Source organism: Drosophila ananassae, chromosome 2L, assembly GCF_017639315.1.
Source record: "Drosophila ananassae strain 14024-0371.13 chromosome 2L, ASM1763931v2, whole genome shotgun sequence".
Classification (NCBI taxonomy): domain Eukaryota; kingdom Metazoa; phylum Arthropoda; class Insecta; order Diptera; family Drosophilidae; genus Drosophila; species Drosophila ananassae.
The window spans coordinates 19073925-19096513 of record NC_057927.1 but is presented as its reverse complement, the minus strand read 5'-3'; the positions used below and the strand labels follow the sequence as shown (position 1 = coordinate 19096513).

General features: G+C 47.4%; 4 protein-coding genes across 5 annotated transcripts; 2 read left to right on the top strand and 2 right to left on the bottom strand.

Annotated features, from left to right (window-relative positions):
* Positions 1 to 329: 329 nt before the first annotated feature.
* LOC6501452 (dipeptidyl peptidase 9) lies at positions 330 to 5296 on the bottom strand. Its single transcript, XM_001955252.4, has 8 exons — positions 3625 to 5296; positions 3344 to 3563; positions 2731 to 3287; positions 2072 to 2675; positions 1701 to 2012; positions 1422 to 1644; positions 1168 to 1360; positions 330 to 1107 (listed from the first exon to the last, which is right to left on the bottom strand). The coding sequence occupies exons 1-8, from the start codon at positions 4647 to 4649 to the stop codon at positions 906 to 908; spliced, it is 3336 nt and encodes a 1111-aa protein (XP_001955288.2). The 5' UTR covers positions 4650 to 5296; the 3' UTR covers positions 330 to 905.
* LOC6499106 (bifunctional purine biosynthesis protein ATIC) lies at positions 3161 to 9904 on the top strand. Of its 2 annotated transcripts, none has more exons than XM_044714161.1 (6): positions 3161 to 3165; positions 7603 to 7669; positions 7777 to 8849; positions 8908 to 9341; positions 9407 to 9533; positions 9594 to 9904. In XM_044714161.1, exons 2-6 carry the CDS (start codon positions 7651 to 7653, stop codon positions 9711 to 9713), a joined length of 1773 nt encoding a protein of 590 aa, XP_044570096.1. In that variant the 5' UTR covers positions 3161 to 3165; positions 7603 to 7650; the 3' UTR covers positions 9714 to 9904. The 2 variants fall into 2 exon arrangements, with proteins under 2 accessions (XP_044570096.1, XP_014765904.3); XM_014910418.3 differs by lacking the exon at positions 3161 to 3165 and adding an exon at positions 5528 to 5631.
* On the top strand, positions 5638 to 7357 carry LOC6499105 (tRNA dimethylallyltransferase). The gene has a single exon (XM_001955251.3). The coding sequence runs from the start codon at positions 5880 to 5882 to the stop codon at positions 7314 to 7316; it is 1437 nt and encodes a 478-aa protein (XP_001955287.1). The 5' UTR covers positions 5638 to 5879; the 3' UTR covers positions 7317 to 7357.
* Positions 9887 to 22520, bottom strand: LOC6501451 (ATP-binding cassette sub-family G member 8). The gene is made up of 8 exons (XM_001955249.4): positions 22029 to 22520; positions 13517 to 13652; positions 13113 to 13244; positions 11554 to 12908; positions 10830 to 11299; positions 10649 to 10769; positions 10306 to 10586; positions 9887 to 10228 (listed from the first exon to the last, which is right to left on the bottom strand). The coding sequence occupies exons 2-8, from the start codon at positions 13645 to 13647 to the stop codon at positions 9998 to 10000; spliced, it is 2721 nt and encodes a 906-aa protein (XP_001955285.1). The 5' UTR covers positions 13648 to 13652; positions 22029 to 22520; the 3' UTR covers positions 9887 to 9997.
* Positions 22521 to 22589: the final 69 nt, after the last annotated feature.

Genomic DNA, 22589 nt, shown 5'->3' with positions numbered 1-22589 from the left:
AAATTTCACTTTAAATATTTATGACTGCTTCATAAAAAAGCATTTAGAAGCTTTATTTAGAATCTAGACTTGTGAAAGAATTTATATTTACCAGAATTTGAATATTTAAAGTCCCCACAACATTATTTACAAGCGGACACATTGTTAACTCCTTAAAATATTTCAGCCTTTAAAAAAATTAAGTTAAAATCCAGCATTTACACGTAACTGTTTATTTAATTGTTAAACAAAATATATATATGTATATATACGCATGTTTCCATTTTTTATATAAAACTAATGATTATATTTAGGCATAATTAATTTAATAGTAATTTTTATTCAATTTATACTTTAATTAACCGAACGTCGGTTTTCGAAAACTCATTCAAGTATCTTAAATACGTTTTATCGAAGAGATATATATTATAATTGTAATTGATGGCCTGCTCCATAGGCATGACAAGTTTTAAGGGTTTTCTCCAGTTTTTGGGGAAACATTCATGCAATCACAACATACGTATTTACTCACTAAAACAAAGCTTATATTTAGAGAAAGGAAAATGTACATTTGCGCATATTAAAACAATTAAATAATAATTAAGAGTATAATGTATGGGGAGACAACAAAAGGCATAAATTAATTACAATAAGCAGCTTGGTCTGAAGATCAAGGAGGCAGGGGTGTTTGAAAAATGGGTTGCACTTTTATCCTTCTCTATTACACCTAAAACATACACGTTTTTTAAATTAGAGGAGCTAAAATATAATCAATATTTATCTTTTTTCTTCATCATTTTACCTAATAAAAACAATCTATAAAACTATAAAAAAAGTTAAGGACCAAAGACAATCGTGTAGGCTATTCAGGGGGCGGGTTTCTAGTTACATATATTGCGGTTAACGATCTGCGACATTTACGAATCTCATAAGTTTTGCAAGAAGGATAATAATTTCGTTTCGTAATTTTTATTCGATTCTAGATTACGCAACGAGTGACGCTCATCGGGAAACAAATGCAATTCATACGGTTTGTTGGCCTTGTTAAGAGCGCTGATCAGCAGCGAGGTGTGAAAGAAGTGTACGTTCTCGTCGATTAGCCCGTGGATAAGCAGCAGCCGGTTGTCCCTGTGACAGAGTTTTAAATCTTAAAAAAAATTGCCAAAAACACATGCTTAAGTTACTCACTCTTCGGGAAATGAATTCACGTAGTTCAGCACGGACCCGGCCGAGTAGCCCGCCTCGTTGTCCTGCGGCAGATCCATGTATCTTTCCGTGTAGCCGGTGTCGTAATATTCCCAGTCAGTGACTGGTGCTCCTGCAATGGCCACCTTGAAAATATGAGGATACTGCGCCAAGCCCATGAGACTCAGATAGCCACCTGCATTTTATTTAGTGTTTTGGTTATTAGGATGCATATGTAAGAGATATATTAAACTCACCGTAGGACCAGCCGTGTATGGCCACACGATCCATGTCGATGTATCCCAGCTGGTCTGCCAATATGCGCAGGGCATCCACTTGATCAGTCAGCTCCACCTGACCCATCCGGCCGCGAATATGGCTTTCGAATCGCTTGCCCCTATGCCGAGATCCTCGCGAGTCGATACAAATGACACAATATCCTTGGGCGGCCAGCATGTGCATCCGCAGTTGATGTTTCCCCTATGGAAGTGTGATACTTCATCTTCTAGACTCTAGAGTTTGCGTTTTGTGCTTACCTTGAAGGTATTATTAACTGTCTGTACTTCGGGTCCACCGTAGACGTTCAGTACCGTTGGATATTTAACACCGAGTTCGAAGTTGTGCGGCTTGAAGACCATGGCGTAGACTATATCACCCGACTTCAGTTGCGGCCGAAAGATCTGCGGACAGTACTGCGGCTCCGGCTTACCGCCCTCGTTCAGATAACCAACCAATGAGATTTGGATGCCGTTGACTCCGCCATTCTGGCAGGTTTGGTTGACGCGCATCACTTTGCAGCTGGGCAGCCGCTGTATATTGCAGTACACCAGCAGCATGAGCTGGCAATCCTATGGAATAAACATGGATACGATTAAGAATGATTCAATTTAAATAATAGATTTCTTACATCATCGAATTCCACAAGGTATGAGTAGCCCGGTTCCGTAAGCAAACGTATGTGCTCGGGTCGTTGCAGGCTCACCACATAAAGATGCTTCTCCAGTGGCGTATCGCGTAGGCCCACAAAGTACACCAGCTGATTGGCCTTGTCCACCCAGAGATTCCGTGCGAGAACCTCCCACTCACCGCTGGTCAATGCCACCTTATTAATGATACGCGGCTGCAGTGCCGATTGCTCCACGAAGCTGGGCTGGGTGGAAGTCGATCCCGTATCTGTTTGACCATTGGAGTGGGTCAGCAAAAGGCTGGATGTCACCAAGTATAGATGACGAAAGCCTGTCTCCTCCGAAGCCCACAGAAAAGTAACGCTTGTTTCCGCCAGCTCAAGAAAGTAAAGCATGTCGTGCACATTAATCCAGCAGTCGGAGCGCTCTGTGTAGATCACCTGCAGCGGCGTTATGGTGCGGCTATATAAGCTGCGCCAGCTGTGATCACCGATGGAGTCGGTTGGGGTCGACACTTGGCTGCTGTATGACTCGCAAAAGTTATCCAGCGGAATTAAAATCACATCCAAGCGCTGCTGCTTCCTGTCCAGTCCCTGAACCCAGACACTAAAAAAGAATAGATTATTATTATAAAGAACGTAGAAATAGCTTTTAAGCTTACTAGTTAGCATCCGGTGTCCAGCCAACCCGCACGATGTACTCCAGCCAGCTGAAAACGGCGTGCAGGGAGTAGGGCAGATCCTTGATGCAAATCTCGCTGATCTGCAGCGCCTCGTTCAGCACAAACTGGACGAGCTTGAGCTTGGATTTGGCATTGGTGCTGCCAGTGCGCGGGAAACGGTACTCATCTACCCTACCGTGGACCGCCGTTGACGAGGGAAACGTGTACAGGGAGACCTCCGTCTCGTCTACCTCCTCGTAGACGATGCGGTAGATACCATCATCGGAGTGTGGCTGCCACCAGAAGCCCTGGTACCGGCTGAATTCCTCCTGCATTACGTACGAGGGCACGCCGGCACTGAGCGCATCGTCCGGATAAGAGTGCCTACTGTTGCCCGTATAGGTGAGACGTTTTTCGTGGCCGCTCAGCGTGTGCGTAACGAAGAGGTCACAGTCGCTGATGTAGGCTATCATGTCGGAGTTCTGGGGACATATCTGAGGATCCAACGCAATCCATTGGGGACAGGTTCGCAGTTGTGTCGGGAATAGCATGCCAGTCTGAAAGCAAATATCAATATAATCATAAATTCTTCGCTATTCTTTTAGTAATTTACATTATAGCCCGTGTCCAAACACTGATAAAGATCATTGAAGCCGGGGAATATCAGTTTGCCGGAGGGCTTGTGCAGCTCGTAGCAGGTGATGCCCCAGTTGGAGAGCCGCTTGCGCTCCAGCAGCAGCTGCAGCTCCCGGGCATAGGGACTGGCTGATCCGCTACCACCATTTCCCCCCATATTTGGGATGGGCTGCTGCAACAGCGGAGTCCAAGACAACCTGAAAAATAATTAAACATAACTTGTATTGGAACTCGGACAGTTATAAACAAGAATCCTACCTGGGCTTCATGGAAAAGGATCCAAACTGGAAGGCCTGTTGGCTGCTGGTGCTCGTAGGAGAGCTAGCACTCAATGTTGGGCTCCCAGCACCGGACTCTCCAGACTCCAGGCGCTGCCCGAGCATCGTCTGATCCTCCGTCTGCTGCAGATTGATGTCTGTGTAGAGCAGTGTGGTCTCCCAGCTCTGCGGCGGTGTTCCCAGATAGTAGATCCGGGCCCGCCCGTCGGACAGATGGCGAAACTGCACATTGGTGGGCACCATTGTCGACAGGCTGGACATCTTTTTGCGCATCTCCTGCACTACCATCCTGTTTTCGGCCCAGCTCTTTGACGGCGTTGGCGCTGCTATGTGGCCGTCATTATCCACGGCATCATCCTCATCCTCTTCGCAATCGTCGCACTCGTCGTCCCCATCATCGACGTCCAGTCCATGCGGCGGAGTGCCACTTGTCGGCGAGCTAAGGTGATTCGTGATCACCGAGGCAGCAGCTGCAACCACCTCCGTGGTAGTGGCTGTTGCCGCAGCCGCTGCAGCCGTTATGGGGGATGTGATCGAGTTGAGGGCGCTGCCAATGGAGGAGTACAGTGCATTGGCAGTGGTCCCCAGTGAGCCCATGCTGGTGAGACTGGCTATTGAGTGTGTGGAGCCTGGCGTGCTGGCGGCGCTCTGACTGCTGCGGTCCATTAGGAGGTTGGAGGCACTAGTGCCACCCGCCACACTAACCGCTGTGGAGACGCGCGCTGTGAAGCCATCTAGAAGATTCACGAACGATGTAGCTGCTGCGTTTGTGATGCTGTGGCTGCGGTGATGGCCACCTCCTCCTCCGCCACCGCCGTTGTTGTTGTTTCTGCCTAATTGCGACGCCGGCGGCTCCTGCTCCAGACCCATGAGGGAGCTGTTACTATTTGCGTTTGGACCGCCACTTAGGTTTATATTCAGGGGTGGACTGGGCGACGATGGCAGGCGACTCCGCTGCGGCTGCTGCTGTTGGTGCTGGACGGTCTGCTGCGTTCTGCTCTCCATAGTAGGGGGATTCGTAGATGACCCAATTTGGAGGCCTCCAACCACGTACACACACGAATTTCGGCCTCTTCCGCTCTGCTCTGCTGAAATACTGATGAAGTACACACACACACGCACCCACTAACAGGCACCGTACGCTTATACGCTGGCCCAGAAGTGCTGCTGTTTGCTTTTTCTTGTTCTGCTGGACATTTGAAAAAGATCCCACTCGGTTACGGTTCTAGATGCGCTGCTTTATCGGATCTTGGCGAATCTCGCTGGTATCTTGCGAGTATTTTCCACACCTCATGCTGGCTCGGCTCTTTCTCCGCAGCTCTTCATGTCCCCTTTCACCACAGTTGTCTCTTCTGCTCTTCGTCGTCTGCGCTTTTGTTGTTTTTCTTTTATATCTTCGGTGTGCGAAACGTAAAAGTGAAAGTCTTACCGTGCGACAGCAAATCGTCGAGCACCTGAGTTCTAGTCTCAGTAATTACTTCGGGGGTTGCTCACTATACGGTGCGGAGTTTAATTGACTGCTCTATTTGTGTTGTTTTTTGTTATTCGGGACACGGCTCTGCAGGTCAGTGCTGTCTATCTAGTCATTTCCCGGCTGGTTCTGGCTATTTCGAAAGGTCTTAGGTTGGCAATGCCTAAATTAGAGTATTATACTTGGTCACACTGAAATGGTCCATTATGAGTGGTTAGAGATGGGACTTAACGAAGTACCGATAGTTTCAGTATTTTTAAATAATTCATAACAGATAAAAAAAACCAATCAAAGTAAACTATTCAACGAATATAATATAATACAATTATGTTTTATTTGTTCGATTTCAAATTGCAATTCAATAATTACCATTCTTTCCGTTTAAGATTTTGCAGGTTCCTCTTTTTCCCACCGATGGCGCTGCGAAGCTTCATTGTAAAATTTACTGTAAATTTAAATCTGCCAGCTGATTACACATTAATTTCAATCTATAGAAACCGGATAAGTCGCGGATTTGTAAGTTCGGGAAAATTGAAAATTAGAAGAATTAGAAGAAGAAGTTTAAATTAGAAGGAATAAGGTTTTTTCTAAATTTTAAATAATGTATAAGGCTGTTTGGGAACTTAGGACAGACTAGAGTTTATACCTGAATATTAGTCCACGGCAGATCCAACAGGTTGTTGGGAATACACGTGCTCGTAGGCGTGCTGCTTAGTTTACTCCGAGTTTAATTGGATTTGATTAGTATTAGAAACATATACGCTATGATACGCAAGGTGCCGCTGATTGTAATCCTCGGTTCCACGGGCACCGGCAAGACGAAGCTATCGCTGGAACTGGCGGAGCGCTTTGGCGGCGAGATAATTAGTGCCGACTCCATGCAGGTGTACACGCATTTGGACATTGCAACAGCCAAGGCCACGAAGGAGGAGCAGGCGAAGGCCCGACACCATCTCCTGGACGTGGCCACTCCGGCCGAGCCCTTCACCGTCACTCACTTTCGCAACGCCGCCTTGCCTATACTTGAGGGACTGCTCGCTAAAGCCAAGCCGCCCATAGTGGTCGGTGGAACCAATTACTACATCGAGTCATTGTTATGGGACATTCTCGTGGACTCTCAAGAGAAGCCCGCTGCCCTCTTGGAGCAGAAGTTGCAGGAAGGAGAACTGGCTAGCATGACCACCTTGGACCTACACAAACACCTGGCTCAAATAGATGTGGGTAGTGCCAACCGCATCCACCCCAACAACCGGCGCAAGATATTGCGGGCCATTGAAGTCTACCAAGCCACCGGGCAGACCCTGACCAATATGCTGGCGGAGCAGCGTGGGCAGCCCGGTGGCAACCGGTTGGGCGGACCTCTGCGTTATCCCCACACCATCCTCCTGTGGCTCCGGTGCCAGCAGGACGTCCTCAACAAGCGGCTGGATGCCCGAGTAGATGGAATGCTGAAACAAGGCCTGCTCCGGGAGTTGCGGGCATTTCACAACGCACACCATGCTGTCACAGTCGAGGCGTACACCTCGGGGGTCTTGCAGACCATTGGCTACAAGGAGTTCGTGCCATATTTATTGAAGTTTGATGAAGAGCAGGATTCAAAGATAGAGGAGTATCTGAAGAATCACAACTTCAAACTTCCTTCTGCCGAGGAACTCAAGCAGGAGGGGCTTCCAGAGGGACTAGAAATCCTACGCGGTTGCTGCGACGAGCTGAAGCTGGTTACCCGACGCTACTCCAAAAAGCAGCTAAAGTGGATCAACAATCGGTTTCTGGCCAGCAAGGATCGCCAGGTGCCAGATCTCTACGAACTGGACACCAGTGACGTGGGCGCCTGGTCGGAGGCGGTGTACCAGCAAGCGGAGGCCATCATCGAGAGCTACAGAAATGAAGAAGCCAGCGGAATTGAACCCATGGCTAAAAGGGAGCATCCTGGAAGCGGCTTGGACGAGGAGTCAAGCCACTTCTGTGACATCTGCGAGAGGCACTTCGTTGGGGAATACCAGTGGGGGCTGCATCTCAAATCCAACAAGCATAAACGCCGGAAGGACGGGCAGAGAAAGAGGCAGAGGGAACAGGAGATGAAACAAACTATGGAAGAACTCCAGGAGAAGAAACAGAAAAGAGCGGACGAGGGGGAACCCTCGTCGGACGAAGCGGAGGCAGCCGTCAGCCGAGTCACTGATACTGATAAGGAATTGTAAACCAGTCTCCGGCCTGGCAATAAATACCTACGTAAATTTGAGTCATTTGTTGTTGTTTTCAATTCCAAACCAATCTGCCGGCCCTGCTGATGCAAGCGGTTTGGGGCGTAACTCTGATAACCCTACACCTCCCATAATGGGATCTGTAGACCGTAGACCGCAGGGGAGGTCGTTGCCTAGCCAGAAAAGCGAAAACGCGAAAACATGTTTGTGCACCGCGTTCAGTTTTTTAGCCCCAGCCCGTCCAACACCCATTGACTTGTCTCGTCTTTCATTTGCATTTCAGTCTTCCAACGGATCAGTCGCAGGAATCAATTGCTCCCAGACATCAACCATGAGCTCCAGTAAGATTGGTGAGTACATTTTCTATTTTTGGGCATTATTCTTGGTAAAGATTCTTGGTAGGATTTCTGAAATCATTATTTATAATCTTGTAACATAATCTACCTCCAATCTGCAGCTCTTCTCAGCGTTTCGGACAAGACGGGCCTGCTCGACTTGGGAAAGAGTTTGGTAGCCCTCGGCTTCGACTTGGTGGCCAGTGGCGGCACTGCTACTGCCCTGCGAGGCGCTGGCCTGAAGGTCAAGGATGTCTCCGAGATCACTGGAGCCCCCGAGATGTTGGGTGGACGTGTGAAGACCCTCCACCCGGCCGTGCACGCTGGCATACTGTCCCGCACCACCGACACCGATCTGGCGGACATGCGCAAGCAGGGCTATGATCTGGTCCAGCTGGTAGTGTGCAATCTGTATCCCTTCACCAGCACCGTAGCCAAGCCGGACGTAACACTGACCGATGCCGTGGAGAACATTGACATTGGGGGTGTTACTCTCCTCCGAGCAGCAGCAAAGAATCACCAGAGGGTAACGGTGATCTGCGATGCTGCGGACTACGATCGAGTGCTAACTGAGCTGAAGGCTGCGGGTGACACCACCCTAGAGACCCGGCAGGCTCTGGCCCTGAAGGCTTTCACGCATACTGCCAGCTATGACGATGCCATCTCCGATTACTTCCGGAAGCAGTATGGATCTGGGGTGTCTCAGCTGCCCCTGCGCTACGGCATGAATCCCCATCAGAAACCAGCCCAGCTGTTTACCCAGTTGTCCCAATTGCCGCTGAAGGTGCTGAACGCCTCGCCGGGATTCATCAATCTGTGCGACGCCCTCAATGGCTGGCAGTTGGTCCGGGAACTGAAGCAGGCTCTGCAATTGCCGGCCGCCACTAGTTTCAAGCACGTCTCCCCGGCAGGAGCTGCCGTGGGTGTGGCCCTTAACCCGGTTCAGGCTAAGCTCTGCATGGTGGACGATCTTTACGAGCAGCTGACTCCTCTGGCTACGGCCTATGCCCGTGCCCGCGGAGCTGATCGTATGAGCTCCTTTGGAGATTTCGTGGCCCTGTCGGATGTGTGCGATGTGGTCACCGCTAGGATCATTTCCCGCGAGGTGTCCGATGGCATTATTGCTGCTGGCTACGAGCCCGAGGCTCTGGAGATCCTCAAGAAGAAGAAAAATGGTGGCTATTGCATTCTCCAGGTAAGTGGATACTAAAAGTTGGATTTAAGAAGTTGAAACACAACTGGGTAATTTCCAGATGGACCCCAACTACGTGCCGTCGCCCGTGGAGCGCAAGACCATCTTCGGCCTGACTTTGGAGCAGAAACGCAACGATGCCGTCATTGATTCCTCTCTGTTTGCAAACGTGGTCAGCAAGAAGGGACCTCTGCCTGAGGCAGCCGTGCGCGATCTTATTGTGGCCACAATCGCCCTGAAGTACACCCAGAGTAACTCCGTCTGCTATGCCCGCGATGGTCAGGTGATCGGCATTGGCGCTGGCCAACAGTCCAGGATTCACTGCACCCGCCTGGCCGGCGAGAAGGCCGACAACTGGTGGCTCCGCCAACATCCCAGTGTAACCGGCATGAAGTTCAAGGCTGGCGTGAAGCGGGCTGAGATCTCCAATGCTATCGACAACTACGTCAATGGAACCGTTGGCAAGGACATGCCCTTGTCGCAGTTCAACGGAATGTAAGGGACCTATATCCTATCCAAACTTAGGGATCTTAAATCTAATCCAATACATTTATCCAAAGGTTCGAGAAGGCTCCTACCCAGTTGACTAACGAACAGAAGGTGGAGTGGCTGAAGCAGTTAAATGGCGTGGCTTTGGGTTCTGATGCGTTCTTCCCCTTCCGGGATAACATTGACCGTGCTAACCTGGTAAGTTTTCTATAGTTCCAGACATCCAGAGTTTCATCCAATTCTTGTTTCCTCTTTCAGAGTGGAGTCTCTTACATAGCCAGTCCGGCGGGCTCCACCAATGATGCTGGCGTCATTGCGGCCTGTGATGAGCATGGCATCATCATAGCCCACACCAACCTGCGATTGTTCCACCACTAAGAGAGGACAGATTGCCTCGAGTATACGATTTTCTTTACAACGAATATTACAACAAAAAGACATATATATACCAGTTAATAGTAGTATCAACTATTTTTGATATGCATTTTTAGAACCATAAGAAGTACCCATTAAACTGCCTTATCTCCATTCCAAATAAAAAGCCACTTGCCTTTAGTTAGTTAAACAAACGCTGCCTCGACTAAATGCTATTTATTTCAAAATTAGTTTCTATTAAATGTACAGTTTGAAAGTCCACCCGAGCTCCAGTTCCTGAACGGATCCTACCGGCTACGCTGTTTGCGACAGGCACCGCGACAATTGCACAAAAATACGACGAATGTGACAAAGAAGACTATCACCGAGGCCAGGACGAGGGCCATTGTGGTGGTCTGATCGTAGCTGGATGTGGGATCCAGGATATGCTGCTGTGGCAGCAGCTCGAAGTCGACTAGCACTTGGGTGCCGTTGGGCGGCGGGCAGGGCTGCTGCACAATAATCTCCTGGTGCTGAACCTGCAAGTATGGATGTTGTTCATATGGTACCATGTGGATTCTGGCAAGGAAACCTAAATCTTATCTTTAAAACCCACCTGCTTGTTGCGGCACAACTGCAATCCAGCGGAGTTGGACAGTGTCTCGGCACTGTATTCGTCCTGAACCAGGACGGGCAGAAGCCAACGCTCTGGCGAAGCATACTGCAACCAGGTCCAGAACTTGGCCAGGTTCTGTGGATGCACCAGATAGCCGCCCACAGCGGCCAGCCCCAAAGTAATTAGAGCATTCACAATGCTGGCCGAGACTTTGCAGGGCAGTAGATGGGCACAGAACAAGGCCAGGGTCTGGATGAGTGTCAAGTAGAGCAGCATGTAGCCTAAGGATCGGAAATGGTTTAAATATATCTATCCTTCTGGGACAGCCTTTGTGGATTCTTACCCATATACAAGTAGATCCCCGTGTCACTGCTGTTGGAATAGGTATAGAGTCCTGCCATGCTGTGAGCTGGAAGCAAGTAGGCCAGCCAGATGCACAAGCTGGGGAATAACCCAAGGAGACTCTGGAAGGGATATAACAAGTATAGTATAATTTTATCAAATGGGAGAGTGTTTCCACCCACCTGTACAATAATGTATAGACTCCTGGAGTAAAGACCCAGTCGAATGTCTCGCTCCGCATGGCGACGATCCTCCTGGGTATCGCGAATGGTCAGCATGACCAGTGGCCAGTAGACCAGGACCATGACGCAGTGGTGGTAGCCCAACCGATCGTGGTAGCTCAGTTGGGGATCGGAGGCGGGCACGTCCCAGAAGATGCAACCAATGCATAGGGAGAGCACGGCTGCTGCAATTAGCTTGCTGATCCAGGTGAGCAACGATCCTGGCTGCTTGTATCCTGCGAACCTCTTGATCAAGGCACTGATCTGGCCGAAGAAACCCGCCTTCAGGGTGAAGTTCGGCAACGAGGCGGGCGGGGCGGCGAGTGGTGGCTCCGAGTTGATTTGGTCCCAGGCATTGGCCAGAGACTCGATCCTGGCGGAGGACTCCAGCATAGCTGCGGCCGACAGGTCGTCCAGGGTGACCAAGTCCACTAGAATAAATGGTATTCAAAATTAATATGATTTATCGTGTGTGGGGTTTTTGAAGCATAATAAGAAGCTAAAGGTTGACTTTTGCATATTTTATTGATAACTGAATCTGAAAAGATTGAATAAATTATTCCAAAAAACTGGTACACTAAAAATGTTCGATTTTATTGATTGTGATTTAACTATTATTGGACTGAGGATGGTAGGTCCTGGTAGGTGGCGAACGTTAGAATGTTAGACAAAAAATAATACTTACAGTAGTAATCCGCCGGATTCTTGAACGGCGGACATGGGTAGCCCAGTTCGCCCATGTGACGAGGCAGATCCGCTCGGCTGCCGGAGAAGACGGTCCTTCCACCGGAGAGCAGCAGCACGCCGGAGCACATGGACAGGATCTCGAATGTAGGAGGCTGCAAAGTCATGATCACTATGCGACCACCACTGCACCACTGCCGCAGGTATTCCACCAGGAAGAAGGTGTCGAAGATGTCCATATTGCTGGTGACCTGGTCCAGGATCAGGAGCGAGGATTGCGCCAGCAGCTGACAGGCCACGCTCAGGCGCTGCTTCTCCGAGTGTGTCAGTGTGGAGACATTGGAGGCCCGCACCGTGTTCAAGCCCAAGTCCTCGATGAGGACATCCATGCGCTCCTCCAGATCGCTGCGGTCCAAGGGACCCCTCAATGCGGCATGGAAGTTCAGGGTGCACTGAACACTCATGCGAGGATCCAGGGAGGAGACATCCAAAGCCGGCACATAGCTGCAAAGCTCCCTCAAGCCGCGTCGATTCACCTGCTGTCCGTTGATGAGGATTTCCCCGCCCAGACGCTCAGTCAATCCGGCCAGACACTCCGCCAGAGCACTTCCCTCCCTCTGCGAAGTGGCCATGATGGCGAACAGATCCCCGGCCTTGGCCTGCATGGAGACTCCGCGCAGGCAGGGATTCACATCGAGGCAGTGCACCTGGATATTCGGATAGATCAGACCCATGCCCGACTGCTTCCGCCCGTTGTGGACATTTCCGTTGCCGTACTGCCTAGAGCTACCGTACAGCCTGGCTTCGTTATAGTCGTAGCCCAGACCTGCTCCGGCATCCTGCCCAAGTCCCGCTCCCAGGAGATCCGCCTCGCTGTGTGATCTGTGTCCGTAGTGCTTGCCATTGCCCATGTACTGGTGCTGCTGGGTCTGCATCTGGTGGTGGTGCTGCCCCACCGCAATGCTGGCCCGGCTGTTGGCCTGACGCAGCGCAGCCGCCGGTACTCCACCACCTCCTCCTCCGATCTGGGCCCGTGACTCGGGACGCGAATGCGGCATCCCGCCAATGGCACGGAAGTCGGATTCGCTGCGGTACTTCCGCAGATTCGGTGGCACCCGACTCCGCGTTGTCTCGTTGTCGCTGCTGTCGTACCCACTGCTGCCGGCACCTGGCGGTGCTCCGGAGCTGTCACGGAAGGCCCGGTTAACCCTGCCCCGTACTCCTCCCAGGGCACTGGAGCCACCAGGACCCGGGCCTGGACCAGGACGATGGGATCTCTGTGATCCTGCATTTGGAGGAAAAACGCGCGGCAGACCAAACTTCAAGTATGTGTACATGTTGGAGCCCAAAGGAGATCTATAAAGGAATTGAGTTTGAAACAAATACAATTTTTAAATATTTTTTAGAATTAATTCAATCTGTGTCTATTTTTTAAATTTATTTTCTAACGTAACTTTTTTCAAGTGTAGACTCCAATCAAAATCTCGAACTTGTACTTGAAAATCATTATCGCCTTATTGTGCTTGATTATTTCTTATTTAAGTGGGAGGGGGAACTCACTTGGGGCCGTAGCGCGGATGATTTAATATGGATTGGACTGTGGTATCGCGTAGCTGGAAATTTCCATATGGCAGCGGTGACTTGTCCGACGAACCCAATGCCGAGTCGGTGAAGTCGGAGTTTAGATTTTGCCTAATAAATAGAGGGCAGGGAAATGGATATATGTACATGAATATAGACAGTAGCCGGAGGTAGATGCGGTCAGCTGGAGATGATTAGGGGGCTTGGCCGATATCCGTCTCTGTGGCCTGCGTTCAATTTGGCTCTTTATAGCATTTGAACTTCCGCCCCGTGCGGTTAAATCAACCGTCAAAACTCCATTCCATTCGACAGGTGCAGCATTGGGTACAATAGTCACACCCATGTCTGGGATGTCTGTCGGGGATCTCCCCCTCAACACTCACCTGTAGATGGACCAGGCGTGCAGATCTTCGGATGCGGCCGGTGGCAGTGGGGTGTTGGGTCCATGTGGCACCGAGTAGCGTCGCTCCTCGCGTGACATCTTCTTGCTGCTCGAAAAGTTGCTCAGCTCCATGGTATCTGCAAAGAAGAATACCGTGATCCGGGTTAGAGAGTCTTCGGGCCAAAAGCGTAAGCCAATTCGGAGATTCAAACTGGGTCAAGAATGCCGCGAGAATGGCTACGCTGTTATTACTCATAATTTGCGGGAATTAGCCTAATGACAATGCCCACACATCTACACATCCACACGCAGTGGCAGAGTTGGAATCGGATTCGGAATTGGAGTCGCAGTCGCAGCCACAGCCATTGTTATGACAAAAGCGGAAATTGTGTCTGATATGAAAAGTGTGGGGCGAATCTCAGACACTCTAACAATACGCTTTTGATTATAATAAGATAGAATATATCTTTTTATAAAAGTTATCAAGTAAATGATTTAAGATTCCTTTCAAAGAAAGACCAACTAACCACCTGCAAAGACCGATTTCCAGCGTATCATTTATGAATTAAATTTAAGGTGGGGATTAATTTTCATCCGCCATACGTGCTTAATAAGTAGCCATAAAAATATATATAAGTCTCAGGTTGTATACTTAATTTAAGTTTTATGAGTTCTTTGTTTTTGGGCAAACTTTATATCTCTTTGAGAGTCTTAATCTGAGCCCCTGCATTAAAAACAGCCAAGACAATGACTTCTAATCGGGCTTATGACTCGAGCGAAGGAAATACAAGACGGCAGCCAATAGAACAAAGCCGATTTCCACACTTCAGCCACTAGAGCTTTTAATTGCCTTCCAAAAATAAAACTGCAAAAAAAGTGCATGCAAATGAACCGATTGTGGCAGATACAGAAGTATCTGTTGGCCGATTATGCAACCGAACCGAAAGGCAAACAAACTAATGCGGCCCAGACGCTGTCGCCGGATTTCGGGGAACTCGGCTTGGATTGGATGCAGTGCAGCGAGGCGTGCGGATTTCCGCTTTGGAGCGGTGCAGTGCAAGCCGCAGAGATTACGTAGTCTACAAGTGTTCTACAAGTGGCATGGCGAAAGTGAGCGGCTCGAGAGACTCGCACTCGTAATTACAAGATACTCTGTAGCAGGCCGAAAGCGAAGCTGTGTGAAGGGGGCGTTGCCCAGAAGAAAGCCCGGATTACGGAATGCTTTCGCCCAAGACTCTCCATCCTCCATCCACCATCCACCACTCGAAACTCGGAACTCGGCCGGTGTACTAATACTTTTAATTGCGTGTTAAATTCGCCTTAATTAAAATCACTTGTGCCATAATCGCATAAATGGATTTTTCTCTTAGCAGTTCAACGCATTTCAGTTTATGTTTTTTGTTTACTATTATCATTTCTTTCCCCCACAATTATGTGCCTCTGTTTTCAGGCTGGGCTTTTTGTTGGCTTTGGTTGTCCGTGCAACCGTTTTGCCAACACTTGGCATACACCGAGTGAAAGTGGAAGTCAGGGAAGGTGGTTTCAAGACCCGCCAGCCAGGGCATCAATGGGAGCTACCCACACAGAGTCGCGGATACAGTACCTACTTGTATAGTATCTGCTCGGATCGGACTATATGCTTTTGTTCGGAAAGGGGGACTGCGAAATGCGGCATCTAAAGCACGGCTTTGTTGTAATAAATGAATGGTATTGGGGGCAATGATACGGCTACGACCACGAGACAGCACATTGATTTATGCGATCACGATGCGCTGCTGAAGCCAAAAACCGATATCTAAGTATCTCCGCGTACGCGTCTATCTACGTATCTGTCTATCTATCCATTGTTCGCACAAGTGCGTGAAGCAAAAACATTGCGAGTGGCAGATGGCAGAGACAACTTCATTTTCATTTGGTGGGGGAAAGTAAAAAAATGATAAATATGACTTTTAGTTTTAACCCACTGCCTGGCAATTGTGCTTTAAACTATATCAATTAGGTTTCATTATATTTGAGAGAAAAAACCAAACTGATTGATTGGTGGCATTTCTTTAGACTACATGGTATATAATGGTATATAAGATACGTATCTCATTTACTGATAAAGCAGAAATGTCAAGCTTGAGAAAGGTATGTTTTAGCACGTTTTCGAGGCTGTATTATTGCATTCATAATCAACAATGTTTAACAAGGTGAAAAATAAGAAAAATATTTAAATATGTGTCTTTACTTTGTTAATGAAATTAAATTTAATTCCAGCAGATACTCTCTTCAGAAATCTCAGCTTAAACTTCCATTAGCTTTGGATTTATTTACAACCGTTCCCATGGCGATAAATATTAATTGCCAATTCCTTTTGGGTGGCCTTCTATCACCTTTTTTTTTAAGCCAAGCCTTAGCCGACTTTATCAGATTGCCAGACTGGATACCAAAATGCAACATAAAAACGAGCTGCAGCTGCGGCAAGACAAACAAACAACAAAAATAAACCAAAAAATCTGGATACTGACAATGCAGTTCCGCTGGAGTCTAGCACAGTTACAGCTGCAGACGAGAATTATATCATAGTCTTGATTAGCTGGCCATAAACAATGTGGCAATACGGCCAAGTAGGTCACTCGATCATGATCTCCGCATGAGGGTAGCGGATATTTGCCTGTCAACGGGCAGCCGGCCTGCTGCTGGTACTGTTTCTATTTCTGGTGTGAATAAATCACAAATGCGCTAAGTAATTGGCCAACGGTTATTGGCAATAGCTCAGCTAAGCAGGCCGATTAGACCAATTGGCAGCCGGGTGAGTGTCAAGCCAGCCGCAAGATGTTGCAGCCGGAATCCCGTTGCTGTCATTCAAGATTCCCGTTTGGCCAGATATGTTCAAACATCTATGGCCAAGTCCCCAGTCGGTTGACAACTCAAGAACCGTTTGCCGTTCGAGGAGCATTGATGCAAAACTGCAGTTAGACACGAGCTTCGACCACGACCACGACCAAGACGACTTCTTCTCCACCTCCATGTTCATGTCCAACTACAAATCCAACTGCAACTCCGGTTTTTTCGGTCACTGATCGCTGGCTTGTGCGCACATTTTATGATTTAATGGAGCGAGCCCAAGTGGCTCCAAGACCCGGTCCCGGCCATAACCATTTGTGGCTCTCTCCCTTGTCTGGGGGCTGGTATGGTACTTGATTGCCCGCAAGTCGAGTGCGTTTTTCTGCGCCTGATTGATCTTCCAAAGAGCTGACCTGCGGTTCGGTTTCGGCTCCATTTCCATTCCCACGCAAAAGGCACCATTAAATTGGGTTAGCTACGCCAGCAAATGAGCCGGGCTTTTCATTTCACTGCCACCTCGAAACTTGTTACCTGCAGCAACAGGTAGGTCACTCAAAATCAAAAGCTGGCCTTTGATTGACGAACTGGCTGGCTGGACCGACTGAGTGAGGAGGTGGAGCTGCTTGAGAAACAAGCTGCTGACACAAAGATCTCTTCGCCTGCCTAGCCAGTGAGAAAGTGAAACTCTCAGCTTGTGGCATAATTTGTTGCCTCCACACGGGTCGTATGATAAATGCCAACAAAATATTTTTGCGACTGCAGCGCAGGCTGCCACAAAGTGGGTCGCAGTTGCAGTTTTGTAATTTGCAATTAATAACACAAAGGAAATGGCAGACGCAGCGAAGACCGAATGCACTTGCAGTCGTTAAGATTTTATTGAGATGGGAAAAGTAAATAAAAAATTAGCCTTTCTAATTGTCTCGGCAAAAGCTTGCTAATTTATTAAAGAAAACTCCGCGATGACTGAAATAAAAAGGTGCTTAAAAAGAAAGTGTTTGCATGCTTAATAAAATATCCCTTATTTTAAAGGTAAATTATTGTTTATAAGCTTCCATGACATCAAATATACCATATACCTGAGCAAATCTTATTTTTATCTGAACATCAAAGATCATTCCAAGAATTCTCAACAAAACCGCAAAAAAATCCAAAATGCCTAAAGCTGGCTAATGTTTAAGCCAAAGTGATGACTTCTTAAAATAAATATAGACGGTTGTATAAGCCACAAAAACCCGAGATACCCTTCCGTGGACCCACACACATTATATGCACCCGATGGGCGGGCTTTCAAAAGGGGCGGCGATCGAGTGGTGACTAAGACCGTAGTCAGTGCAGATGCAAATTAATAATAAACAAATTATATGATTGCCAGCCCGTGGCCAGCATTCCACGATCAGTTCTGTAGACAAAGCGGTTTGTTGAACTTGTCCGGCAAGATGAAATTTTTTTCATATTATTAACTTCCAGAGGAAAGACATTCCAAGAGAGGTTTTCTGCGAGTGTATGTGTTAATTGAACACTCGGGTTTCGGAGATTTTTGTTCGGGTTTTTGTTTGATTTTTAGCACGTTTTTGTTGCTGGCTGACAAAAGCGAGTATGCAAATTGCTGGCCACGTTTTGCGATAGATGCTAAGGTAGCCATTCCGTCGTCCATCCCGGCCAGCCAGATAAACGACGGCCGTCGGTCAGCCGGAGTGACGGGCACGCAGAGAAGGTGGAATCTTTGAGCTGACAGAGCTTCATGACTTGTGAAAGTTTCGGATGCGTAAATTGATTATGAGAGTGCGGGGAAACGCGATCAGAGATGGGCCTGTGCCCAGCAGGTGAATAAGCCAGGCACTGAGAGAAAAGTTTCGGAGTTTATGATAATTTAGGACAAGTATTTGAGCGGTGGTTTCAAACAAACAAGATTAATTGAACTTTAACAAGCTAATGAAAAAGCAGAACAGCTACCATGACTGACCCTATTTTGGTAGAAAATGAAATTAATGAATGTGGCCCACAAATCGCCAAATTGGCCAATAGCTGTCGCAAAGTCAGCGCCAGAGCCATAACCAGAAATGAGTTAACCGACTGGCAGAGCTGGCAGAAATGCGAGCACAAGAATTCCGCCAGAGCCACTAGTCTGCTGACGTCGCCTCTGACTGTGCTGACTGTGACCCCAAAAAGCCAAGCTAATGTCATGCCGTCAACAAATATTCGTCATGGCTGCATAGCCCCCTCAGCTGCTGGGCCACCTCCCAGCCACCGAGCCGCAGAACCACCGAATCGTCGTGCCACTGCGGTGGTCTCATTGCGGTGTTGGCTTTCAGCGTGCGGCTCGGCTTTCAGTTTTCAGTTTGGCGTTCAGTTTTCGCTTTGTGGTTAGAAAAACTCAGGCAAGGTCAGTTTTATTAATTGCCCAAACGGCAAACGGAATACGAAACTTTGCTTTAGTTTCGGGCATCTTTACAGGCAATTAACGCTGAGCAGCCAAAACCAAAACAAACTCCCGCAAACGAGCCCAGTCGAGCCGCAAACAAAACACTTTCCTGTATTGCAACAGTCTTGTGAAAGTGGCCAACAATTGTGGGTAAAATTTGCATGCGAATGCCTCTCCTCCGTGCCACACACGTGTGCCAGGCTAATTGACATAAATTCCATGACAAAACCGAACCGAAATAGAGAAAAAGACCAAGTATTTCCTCTGCGTTTGACAGCCATTGCATGCATATAAAAATGCGAGAGGGACAGACCAATTTGGCCAAATTCCCGAACACACCCAGAAACCCAACAACCGGGTCTTAGGCGCCAGCCTTACACTTAACAAAACATGTAGTTAACTGTTAAAAAAGATAATATATCTTGAGATATTTTGTGACAACTACATATCATACTTTACTGAATACGTATATTTTGTTAAGTTAATGAATATAACTTGGGTGTGGGTAATAAAAATGTCATAAAATTCCAAACAAATGATAAGAAAATCTCTGAATACACTTAATGATTTTATATTCAAAATATTATGATTTTTGTATGCTAATGTTTCGTGTCAGTGCAAAAATGCGAGCTGACTGAGTGACATGGATTCGAAGCCCGATTAATTCGAATCACGTGTGTGAGTTGCCAGTGCGAGTGAATATCCATGTCACAGGGGGTCTCATCTCCGTCCCCAACTATTCTGATTCTATGTCAGAGCCCCGGGCCTTGTTGTCTGTGAACTTGAAGTGAAATGAAGTGAAGTTCTTTTCTTTTTTTTTACGGCCATAAAAGTCACGAAGTGTGTGTAGCCGTGGCAGAGGCAGCAAAGATACTTACTTTCTTCACCTAATTATGCAGCTGTTCTGCTTCTGCTGCTACTGCTGCTGAAGCGGCTGCTTCTTCTCTGATGTTTTAATTTAATTATAATAAAAAGGAAATTAACTCGACGTGGCTGCATGTACCGTATCTATCAATGCCCACAATTTTCATGGTCGCAGCGTTTAATGGCCCTGCTGTGTGTCTGGAGAGTTTTCGAATTTGAATTGGAATTTCCTGCCCGTTGAGTTTTCACTTTAGCCGGCCGAAGGGTCGTCTCATCATTTCGATGCTGACTTCATCCTCCGTCAAAGATCATTAAATCGAGTGATTCATACGTCTCGGAATAAACCAGCGACTAAGTTCAATTGAAAAACATCTACTGCGATTGGAAAAAGAACAAGTTTTGGCCAACAAGATGCAGCCACACCTCACAGACCAAGGCAGGCCAAGAGAACCAAACGAAAACCCGACTAGACCCAAGACAAAGACCAGATACCAGATACCATGCTATATACCTCTGCGTATCCCGCCCCGGATCCCGCTGGGAGTCCCGGGTCCAAAACTCACCACAAAGGCAATAACTGACAATCAATTCAACTTAAGCTGCCTCCGTTGTTGTTACCGCCGCGCCGCGCCTTCGACTTTTGTCTAGACTCCGACACCAAGTTTGTGTCTTAAGTCTTTCGTTTATTTTTTCAGTCATTTTTTCCTTCAGTATTTGTTTTCTTTTTTGTTGGATTGGCATCAAAATTGTTCGAAATTGAATTACGGCCGCTTTGAGATCTTGTCGCTGCGGTCAGCTTCTAAACGTTGTTTTTTATGGTGTGCCCAAACAGCAGCCACAAATCATCAGGCCCCGTTAGCGGCTATAATAATACTGTTAACTAATTTACGCCAGCAACAACAATGGGAAAAATGTTGAAAAACAAAACACCAAGTCAGCGCACAGAACAAGAAATCATTTTCGGAAGATATCAGCTCTCAAAAAGAGATACAAAAACCAGCCACAAGAATACCTTTTCTTTTTCAATGAACATGGCTCTAACAGCATTCTAACGGTTCGCCAGCGACATGACGGGCTAATTAGGTGCGAGTAATTTGTGCCTGATGGGATGGCTGATGGGAATTTGCATTGCAAAGGGATATCTGCCTATCCCTGAGAATTGTGCTAAGGCCCTGAATGCGGAATCGTCATTAAGCTTGTTTTCGATGAGAAATCATGTTTCTCGACCCAGCATTTTTGAAAGTGATTGTCCGCGAAGATTGGCAGCTGCATCGAAATTGCAAAATGAATGTGAAAGTTGCTTAGCCGGCATGGTTATTCTTTATGAGACGATATGGGAATTAATACACTAAAAGATAAAATATAAATCGATCAAATTTAAAGGGTTTTTCTTATAGACATCTTTTTTGGACAAATACATTTCAAATTAAAAATATGCTTTAGGAATTCGTTTCATTTCCTTTTGAAATCTATATATCCGGTATTAGTTTTATTTAAGCTTTAAAAGTTAATAAAATAGTTTACCAATTTGTGTTTCTCTTATTTCCTAATGAATATTTTAAGTCTTATGCTCATAATACATTTTAAATTGGTTTTTTCGCCTTCAATATTTATTATTTATGAAAAAATAGCAACTATATGACAAGAAAGGAAATGACTGCAAGCTGTGGGCAGAATCAACAAAAAGTGATCCCCAGAGAGCCAAGAACCCAGCCGGCCAGCCACCGAACAAACAAACAAACAGAAACTAGTCGTCGTGGTATCTGTGAGATACACACTCGCCCCTGCCAAAGAAAGGCAGGAAAGGCAAGACGAGCAGACAAACGCGCACACACAATAAGTCGAGTCGAGTTGGGCACTTGGCCATGGCTCTGACTCCCAGTGCGACTCCAACTCTGGCTTTGGGTTCTGGTTTTGGTTTTGGCTCTGGCTCTGGCTTTGGTTCTGCAGGGCGCAGAACTTGCACAGCGGCTAGAGAGGGGGGGTCGAGCTGGAAGTGGCAAGTGGTGGAAGCACTCGCCGTAGAAGCTGGCAAGAAACGTTTGCTAGACAAAACCCGCTCGCGGGATCTTTGACCTGTACTGGTGACGACGACCAAGACTGCGGGTTCTTTTTCTGCTCGCTTCTGAGCAGAAGCAACAACGTGGTGGATACTCTGCAGGCCGAACTTCAACTCGAACCTTAGAGATACGAGTGAGGCGCGACTGTGTGTGTTCGTGAGCTGGGTGAGTATCTTTGTGTCTTTTTAAGGTGGCAAGTGCTGGTCCGTGGTTGTTGGTAATACAATTAACAGTAAATACCAGTTGTACGTACTCTAATTACTTCTCCGGTGGACACATTCTACGGCATTCATTCATGGTTAGAGGCAATAGATACTTTGTGTATCTGTGACACTTACTCTTAAGCTTAGCTCCCGCTGATTTTGACTTCGGTGGATTATCTGTTTACAACGATATCTGCATATTCCACAAAGCACATCCACACACACACACTCACTCACACGCGTCACTTGTTTTATTCGCTTTTTTATTTGGCGTTTCTTATGGGAGAAGCACTTTGTCGTATCTATTGGATATTCCAACTAGAAAATAGCCACATTTGCATGCACTTCCATGTCGGCCTTAACAAAAAACTGCACTTACGCGAGTTATATTTAAAAATGTGAGATGCCTTTTATGCCGAAAACATATCAATTAGCTTTCCAAATACGATTTTTTAAGAGGTTCTTTACTTTTTGCCTGTTCTCTCAGATTTTTTTTCTGTTTTTTTGTGTTGAAGCGCCGTGCGCTGCCAGGTGAGCTGGAATCGTTACCAAGCGCGGTTCGGTTGCAAGGCACCTCTCTCGGAGCTCGGCTCGAAGCGAACTGAGCACTGAACTTGGCCTCGGCCGCCATCTTAGCCCGCTGCTGGCTCTGCTGGCTCGGCTGGCTGACTGGAAGTTTGGCCCAAAGAGCGTCGA

What these genes read in the sequence shown, in the direction of transcription:
- LOC6499106 (XM_014910418.3), top strand. Translation starts at nt 5,530, where the DNA reads ATGGCGCTGCGAAGCTTCATTGTAAAATTTACTGTAAATTTAAATCTG. An exon ending in GTGGCTATTGCATTCTCCAG is followed by an intron (nt 8,850 to 8,907) that starts GTAAGTGGATAC and finishes GGTAATTTCCAG; the next exon opens with ATGGACCCCAACTACGTGCC. An exon ending in TTGTCGCAGTTCAACGGAAT is followed by an intron (nt 9,342 to 9,406) that starts GTAAGGGACCTA and finishes ATTTATCCAAAG; the next exon opens with GTTCGAGAAGGCTCCTACCC.
- LOC6499105 (XM_001955251.3), top strand. Translation starts at nt 5,880, where the DNA reads ATGATACGCAAGGTGCCGCTGATTGTAATCCTCGGTTCCACGGGCACC.
- LOC6501451 (XM_001955249.4), bottom strand. Translation starts at nt 13,647, where the DNA reads ATGGAGCTGAGCAACTTTTCGAGCAGCAAGAAGATGTCACGCGAGGAG. An exon ending in CACGCCTGGTCCATCTACAG is followed by an intron (nt 13,245 to 13,516) that starts GTGAGTGTTGAG and finishes TCTATTTATTAG; the next exon opens with GCAAAATCTAAACTCCGACT. An exon ending in GTCTATACATTATTGTACAG is followed by an intron (nt 10,770 to 10,829) that starts GTGGGTGGAAAC and finishes TATCCCTTCCAG; the next exon opens with AGTCTCCTTGGGTTATTCCC.
- LOC6501452 (XM_001955252.4), bottom strand. Translation starts at nt 4,649, where the DNA reads ATGGAGAGCAGAACGCAGCAGACCGTCCAGCACCAACAGCAGCAGCCG. An exon ending in GTTTGGACACGGGCTATAAT is followed by an intron (nt 3,288 to 3,343) that starts GTAAATTACTAA and finishes ATTTGCTTTCAG; the next exon opens with ACTGGCATGCTATTCCCGAC. An exon ending in CAGTTAATAATACCTTCAAG is followed by an intron (nt 1,645 to 1,700) that starts GTAAGCACAAAA and finishes ACACTTCCATAG; the next exon opens with GGGAAACATCAACTGCGGAT.